The 8,427-nt window shown below is 34.7% G+C and overlaps 1 protein-coding gene across 1 annotated transcript; it reads left to right on the top strand.

The window, feature by feature from the left end:
• The first annotated feature begins 2,814 nt into the window (after window positions 1–2,814).
• Window positions 2,815–4,539, top strand: LOC145165760 (uncharacterized). The gene is made up of 4 exons (XM_079084600.1): window positions 2,815–3,019; window positions 3,789–3,893; window positions 3,994–4,161; window positions 4,246–4,539. Exons 1-4 carry the CDS (start codon window positions 2,918–2,920, stop codon window positions 4,384–4,386), a joined length of 516 nt encoding a protein of 171 aa, XP_078940726.1. The 5' UTR covers window positions 2,815–2,917; the 3' UTR covers window positions 4,387–4,539.
• Window positions 4,540–8,427: the final 3,888 nt, after the last annotated feature.

The following is an 8,427-nucleotide window of genomic DNA, read 5'->3' as shown; positions in this document are numbered from 1 at the left end:
CGTTTTAAGTGGTCGCCACGTCGTGGAGCCTATTTTCCACGACATGGGAGGTGATTTTTGGCAACTATATATTGATTATTTTGGCTCTCAACCCTAACTTATGCTGGAAGCTATTGATGACTTTTGAAGACTGGAAACATCCCTTGGAGGTTTTGGAGTTCAGAATTTGTTTGAAGCTTGATTTTGAGGAGATCTAAAGGAGACATTACTTCTAATTACTCTATTGCTTTGTTTTAATCATGTATATCAAAGTGATTTTCGTTTTTACTTGTTTGTTTCCAGTAGTTATGGGCTAAAAAACCCTAACTTTCGTTTAGAGTAGATGATCTCGCATACTATATGTTGATTAAGTGGATTTGGATTATAGTTAATTGCTTATTTATTATGGTTGCTTGTTAAAAGAACATTTTATATTACGGACAACTTCTTTTTTGTTTATTGATGAGTTTAATTGAGATTTGATGAACTATCTTTCTTAGTTAACTTGAATCTTATGATTTTGTGAGTAACAAAGTTATAGGACTAGTGTTTTGATCAAAAACCTAGGATTAAGTAGAAAAGTTGGTAAATTGATATGAGAGATAATATATGAAGAAAAATCATGTATTGATTTGATATTTGAAACCACTTATATCAATCAAAATTACAAGTCTTCCTTAATTCAAACTTCACACTAGCTTACTTGTTTATTTGTTCACTTGATCACTGAATGAATGAATTAGTTTAGCTAAAGGATTAGTCTTTTGATCATAATTCTAATCAATCTAGGAATTAGTGAACAATAACACTATAATCCATTGCACTTCCCACAAAATCAACCATAGGAGCATGTGAATCGTATCTAAACGAAAGTCTCTTTGATATCTTGATTTAAAAACCTTTTTCTTGTTTCTTATTTAGTTTAAAGTGCTTCTTGTTAATTTCTTTTAAGTTTCTAGAGTTACAAAACTAGAAAAACCTCCTTTTATTCACTCTTTAGATAACTTTAGTAGGCAATTTTATCTGTTATTTCCGTTCCTTGTGTTCGATACCCGACTTACCTGAACTATTCTATTAATCGATTAGGTACACTGCCTATCGCGTATTAGTTAATCTAGATTAGTTGGTTTTAAAACTAGTACTTAAAATACACATCAAATAGGCATCATGAGGTTTATGTTTCTTTTTATTAGAAAATGTAATGTTTCATAGATTATCCAAGTGCCCAACAAATTTTTTTTAGCATTACTTGTCTTTTACATGTCATTTAGTATATGTTTAATGCTTTTGGTAATATTACATGTCTTTTACAACGTATACATTGTCATTACAACAACCAAAGTTCATTAGCATTACCTTTACATGTATCCAAGTACATTGTTATTTCCAATCAAACAAGTAAACCATATTATCATACCTTTTAATCATTGAAAAGTACATTTCCGTTTCAATTATATGAAAGAAAGTACATTTCCTTTACATTTAGTACACTTCCATTACATTTTTCATCAGTTAAAAATTTTTAAAACAATACTACCTCGTAACAAAACTACATAATAAGTCCATTGCATTGCCCAAGACAATTGTTATCAAAATCATTAAGGTAAAAACACCAAAAATAATATTCCTTGTAACAAACCAACCATATGCTTCTGTGAGTCAATTTTCTTTGATTTCTTACTTTTTCTATCTTGAAAAACTTGCAATTCCGTCTTGAACTATGCCAAGAAACATATATAATTTTACAATAATGTCCTTTTAACTTTTAGAAGTTACAATTTCATTACCTACAAATTAAGACAATGCCAAAATTTCCGCCATGGGTTATCATCTATGCATTAAATTGAATTTAGGCATTCATCTTCGTACTTGCATTTAACTATGTTAATATTTTTGCATCTACAAGAGAGATTAGAACTCGATTCCGTTGAAGAAGACGACATATCACGTTCAACTTCCTTCCTCTTAAGTACATATATATACATATGCATGTCTATATGACATCCAATCACCAATTTCTATCCTAATATGTAACTCCATTTGCATCCACGTCACCAATTTCTAGCTGTATATGAAAGGTCGTCAACTGAGTGCCTGGTAAGATGTTAAATGCTAGGACTAAGCATGAGTTAGTATTGGGATAAAAACGAATGCAAACCGATAAGTTTGGTATTTGTGTTTTGAAACTCATTGGGTTTGGTTTTTGGATGGGTTAGGTTTTTGGTTTTGTGGATCGGTTCTTTGGGTTGGGTTGATGAGTTTTGTGGGTCGTTTTTTCATAAGTTTAGGTCAGCTTCTGTTCGTTTTTAAAACCATTGGGTTAGTTTTAATGTGAAAACCAACCCAAACCGAATTTTTTGGTCTTGAAAAATCTAAACCCAAAACTTATGGTTTAGGTTTGGGTTTGGGTTCGATTTCAATTTCTCAATTTCGATTTTATTTGTTTTTATCGGTTTTGGTTTTGGTTTTGCTAAGCCCTACTAAACGCCTTATTAAAAAACTTCTACTAAGTTTTTGAGTTTTAGGGTATGTTTGGGTTAATTTTTTTATCACAAAAGTATTTTTATGGCTTTTTGGAAAAACAGTTTTTAAGAAGTATTTAAGATAACTTTTGTGATAGAAAAAACTGAAAAACCAATAAGTTAGTTTTAAAAAATATTTGACTTAGTTTTTTACGGGTAAAAAACTAAGTTAAAAAAAAAAAAAAAAAAATTTATGAATAGCTTAAAAGCTAGGATTCTCTAGCTTTTGGAAAGTTCTATATTTTGCATATGTTAAAAGGTCTAAAAAATTGTTTCAAAAGCTATTTTTAAATACCAAACTCTTTTTTAGCTTATTATTAGATTTTCAAAAAACTAATTTAAAACAAAAACATAATTTCTTCCTGGTGTGTAGCGACCGAAACCATCCATTTCTCGAGCAAGGAAAGTGTGAAAATATGGTGAACTTCATGTTGTATATCAGCGCGGACCTCGAGAATCTCACAAACTTTCAGCCTGCAGGCGGTGTCGATGATCCTAACTTCACCTACTACTTCAAGGTTTTCTCATTTTTCATTTTCATGGAGTTTCGCATCATGTATCATCGATTCTTCGTTACTCGAGTATCCCGATTCCTTATGTTTCTGTGATTCGCTTTTTACAACTTTAATTCTTGCTGAAATCTGCGAATCATTTTTGTTTGAGTTTGTTTGTAGCGGTTGGCATATTTAATCTATCTGTTTGATCTATTCTGTTTTGCAATTAGGGTTTCAAAACATTTTCGCAGTTTGTCTTATTCGTTTGATTAAGTTTTTGTGGCTTTAAATCGATCTGTTTAAACGATCGAGTGATTATCGATCCATTAACTTTAATTCAACGTACAAGTAAACTTGTTAACATTATTAATCAATTCGTAATGCATCTTCACCTGATTTTGGTTGGCCTTTAACTCCATCATAGTATCAGATTCTGTTTTGATCAAGTGTAAACGAAAATTGCTGCCTTTTTTGGTGATAATGAGCAACCTTATTGATGTTTTTTGTGTATCCAAATGGTTTGATACTCCCAACAGTTTCTTGTCTTTTTCACAATCCAAATTTTTTCTCCAAACAACTTGTTAATTATACCAATCTTTCTGATACAAATCAACTCTCACAATTGTTCACGTTCAAACAATATCTTCTTCCACTTGGCTTAATTATAGCTAATTTTGAAGTTTGTTTATGATATAGCTTCATCTTTCAAGAGTTATAGCTATTGTATTTCAGTATCTTGCATGTTTGTTCATGTCTAATTTTCAATTATCACATCTTTCCTTGTGGTGTGCAGTTGAAATGTGAAAACTGTGGTGAGGTGACTGAGAAGGAGACATGTGTCAGTCTGAATGAGACACTTCCTCTACCAAAAAAGGGTACCACTAATCTTATCCAAAAGGTTATATATCATTATCATCTCTTTACATTTAAATCAAATTCAAAGTGATACCATTTTGAAAGAAACTAAGTGGCGTAGTTTATTATTCATGGTGTATTAGTGTAAGTTCTGTAAAAGGGAAGGAACAGTGACAATGATACCTGGTCGAGGATCTCCACTCACTAATGAGTTGAGTGAGGGAGGAAAACATGCTGCTTTGATGGTATTTGACTGTAGGGGTTTTGAGCCTTTGGATTTTGCATTCAGTAGTGGCTGGAAAGCTGAATCTGTAAGTCCTAAAAGTATTTTATATATACTTTTTTTTTTTTTTAAATATTTCATCATATGATTTTATAAATTTTTCTTTGTATAGATTGAAGGAACAAAATTTGAGGATATTGATCTGTCTGGAGGGGATTTTTCTGAGTATGATGAGAAGGGCGCGTGTCCAGTCATGATCTCTAATGTGGCTGCTATGTTCAAAGTCGTTGACTTGAGTAAGAAAAATCTATAAATAATATATTATTATAATCATTATGTAGATTATTACATGATCTACTGTTGGGGTGGAACTTGTGGTTTTTGTTTTATGCTTTTATTTATGTATCGACTGTTGAAACTAGTGGTATGCATAATGGAAGATCTATGCAAGGTTGGATTCAGGGAATTTAAGGTTTTAAATTAAAATTAAGCACATTTGGTCAAAATTTAGGTTTCATTGAAGCATAAATGTTTGCCTAATTAAACAAAGAACGAAAATAACTACCACTTTTCCTCTTAATATCTTCACTTTTCTTTAAAATGAGTTCATAGTGTTTGTCAAACATGACATAGAGATATTGTATGGGAGACTATATGTATTATGTTGCAATTTGCATGCATGAGACATTGTGGCATGACTGATCGATCGTGTTGATTTCATATATTCCATGATATCTGATTATGAATTGTCAAATGCATATCACATGGGTTGTGAGTTGAGCGTTAAACATGGGTCATGTTGTTGTGGTGGGATTCTTGAGAGATGTTAATGTGAGTTCGTGTTGATCATGTCTACATGATGCTATCATGCTATTGTACACCCTTTGACTTGGAAAATTTCTAAAGTTAATATAATATGTTCTTTGATGGAAACCATAAGAAATTATAGATGCAAAGTTGAACACCATTATAATTTGGTTAGATTAAACCAAATCAATTAAGGCGGTTAACAAAAAAGAAAAAATATATATATAGTTATCAAAATGCATTTTGAATTTTTAATGCTTTAAGTGAGCAAATTATAAAATATTATAATATTGAAAGTGAGAAAAAACAGTAAAATGCAAAATAAATAAATAAATAATGTTTTTAGATTTTGTAGTTTGCCCTGAACACTACCTCCGCGCGATTCACTGTTACTTCTAGGGATGAGCATTTGGACCGGGGATCCGGTCGGAACCGGTACCGGAACCGGATAGAACCGATCGCGCCGGGACCGGGACGATATTCTTGTGAATTTTTGGAACCGGCAAACATCGGAACCGTATGTTGCTATTTCTCGAGGACCGGTTCCAACATTGAAGACACGGCAAGAACCGGGAGAACCGGAACCGATAGAACCGGCGGTCCGGTTTGGTTCTTAATTTCGTCTGACTTCGGTTCCCGGGCGGGGCCCGGTTCGGGCCGGTTCCAGCCGAGTCGATTCCTTTGCTCATCCTTAGTTACTTCTCCACTCTCGGCTCACCTGTGGATAGATTTCGTTTGTTTCTAGTTATGGTCCTCCACGCCACCTTTTTTTTCAAAATATAAAAGGTTGATTAATTGTAATATGTTGACACCTTATTTTTTTCAAAATATAAAAGGTTGATTAATTGTAATATGTTGACAAGTTCTTTAAAAAAAGTTATGTTTGATCATTGGTATTAAAATTAATGGAATAGTTAACTTGGATGGTATTATTAACAACTCGTGCCGATAACCAACCTATTTCAACATGTTAATTTTGTCACTTCAACCAGTTTTGGACGCACATGGGTTTGAATTATGGATTCACTATTGTATGTGTGGTGTGGACATTTCAAGTAGAGGTTGTTGTTGTTGTAGAAGTTGTGGACAACGAAATGGGAAGTGAAGTCGGTATTTGATTCGAAATCATTTTTCCAACAATAACTCATTTTTCAGAATCTTTTGAAGATCCAACACCTCCACATCCTTTATCTCCCCCTTGTGACACTTGCACTGCACGTGGAACATTCGTTGGTAATCGAAGAACCAACTCAAGGATGGGAGCAAGCTCTGCTTTGATATTTGTCTCAATGGTCGAAATCAGTTGAGAAATTGACTCTTGAGAAACTGATGATTGATTCAAAAGATCAGCTTTCGAAATTGATTCCTTGATACTGGATAAGAATTCTTCCAGCTTTGCGAACACCTGGGAATCCTTCTCCGACTTTGCTTCAAGCTTGGTCGAATAGTCAGTATTGAATTCAACCAACTTTGTGATAGTAGTTGCAACAACATCAACTTTGCTATGAAACAAAGTATAATTCTTCTCAACTTCTTTGGCCATCTCTGATTTGAGTTCAGCCACCTTAAGATCCACATACTCTTTCATCTTCGTCACTTGTTCAACAAAAATATCATGTCGCTCATTTGCAACATCACGAAGCTTCTGAATTTCGTAATCAAAGCTTTTGGAATGAACATTCAACCTTTCTACTTGTTTATGTTAAAGGCTTTCAACCAAGCTTCGAAAACGATTCTCCTGAGATTTCAACAAATACTCCATTTCTACCCCAGTAACGAAACTCCTTCCCCCAGTATCTGCTTGTAGTTGAAGAAGGGAATTTATTTTGGAGTTGAGGATTTTGAACTGTTTACCTGACATGATCATGTCATCATGAACATTATCCTCCTCGGGATCGAATTGAAGATCAGCAAAAGACACCATGATCTCATCGTCATTTGGTTCGTCTTCTTGAATCACTCTCTCAGCTTCAGTAGATTGAGGGTGATAATTGGTTCATGCATGATCGTGGAGTATGTTGGTGAAATGGTTGAAACTGGTAGGGAAGTTGGGATGGGTGATGAAATTGGTGGTAAAGTAGAACTTTCGATTGTAGATGAGATAATGGTTGAAGTGGGAATGGTTGATGTTTCAATATTAGAAGTAACAGAGGATTCATTGTTTTGCACCCCTTCACCCATATTGACATTTGTGTCCTTATCAGATAAGTCCACAAGGATGTTTAGAGTTCAAACCTCCTCCGTATTGGATTCAGTATGCGAAACCCCAGGTGGTATGACCTTAGTCTTCTCAGGGATGGATGTAGTTGTTTGATCATTTGAATTGATGTTTGTATCCGTATTAGATACGTTCACAGTGACATCAGGATCTCTTGTCTCCTCAAAATTCAACTTGAGAGGAGAATCCCCTTGAGGTGACCCATGCCCAAAATCATCATGTCGAATATCCGATCTTCAACTATCATTGTCATTATCAGTTTCGACAGTGACATGATCAAGCGGATCCCGATGCTTACTTTTCTTTTGTTGCAACTTCTGAGCCATATCCAAGGCTTGACGTTTCTTTGAGGCAGGTGAGACCGAAACAGTTACTTATCGAAACAAATACACCTCTCCTGTTGAACTGAGGCTTTCGAATCTTCTTGATACCCTTCTGAGAAGAATGAGTATGTGAAGAATCAACATGCATTTGCTAAGTTGCCTCGATTTCGGATTCTTGAACAGATTGTCTGACTGGAGAATCACAAGGTCTCTTTGCAGGTTTTTTGGTACGCTTGAGAATGCCGGTTTTCGAAGGAACAATTTCTTTTGAAACCTCCTCCACCACAGTTGGTGGTTTCTTAGCTTGCTTCTTCTTCTTTGAAACTTTAGCGGCTTTCGAAGAACCCAAAGCCCCTTTCGATGGAAGAACACCAATAGAAACACTATAGTCAATTAACGCCAAGTACTGTACAAGAAGTGGATTCTGCGGATCAACATGCCTGAGCATCGCATCTGGAATACGAGCAACAGTAGGAAATATGGATGGATCATCAACAACAATTCTTGGAGCATCCATAGTCGAAAACTCTGCAGTTTCAACACCAGAAGGAACCAAAATCCCCTCTTGTTGATAAACCTCCTTCAGAATCAAACTCCAATAACGAGCACACGAAACACCATTTGACAGATTTGTGTGAGTAATTGTTGTTCCAAATTTCTCCCAGAGATGGGTGGTATAATCCACATCTAGACCATAGTAAAGCCCAACAATAATGGAATAGATTTCCAATTTGGCTTTGCCTAACCATGAACTTCGAGCTGTCAAGCATCGTAATACGATTCCAAAAAGAAAACTCCATATGCAGGGAAGACTCGACTTTTTAAAGTGACTTATTCCAGTCAGATCTGGTTGATTCCCCATCTCATTGACCATGTGAAGAACTTGATCATTAGTAACTTCATAGAAAGTACCTGAGACCGGTAACTTCATGATTTGGGAAAAATGATTCATCGTAAGCTTTCTTGTTTTTGAATTCGTCAATTGAAACGTGACGACCTTCGTGGT

Source organism: Lactuca virosa, chromosome 3 (genome assembly GCF_052849685.1).
Source record: "Lactuca virosa cultivar CGN04683 chromosome 3, Lactuca_virosa_CGN04683_v6, whole genome shotgun sequence".
NCBI classification, from domain to species: domain Eukaryota; kingdom Viridiplantae; phylum Streptophyta; class Magnoliopsida; order Asterales; family Asteraceae; genus Lactuca; species Lactuca virosa.
Note: the sequence above shows the minus strand (reverse complement) of the source record. Positions and strands in the feature narration are given on the sequence as shown.

Excerpts from the sequence above, each read along its gene's own strand:
- LOC145165760 (XM_079084600.1), top strand. The coding sequence starts at position 2,918 with ATGGTGAACTTCATGTTGTATATCAGCGCGGACCTCGAGAATCTCACA. Across the intron at positions 3,020-3,788 it reads ACTTCACCTACTACTTCAAG|TTGAAATGTGAAAACTGTGG; the intron begins GTTTTCTCATTT and ends TGTGGTGTGCAG. Across the intron at positions 4,162-4,245 it reads GTGGCTGGAAAGCTGAATCT|ATTGAAGGAACAAAATTTGA; the intron begins GTAAGTCCTAAA and ends TTCTTTGTATAG.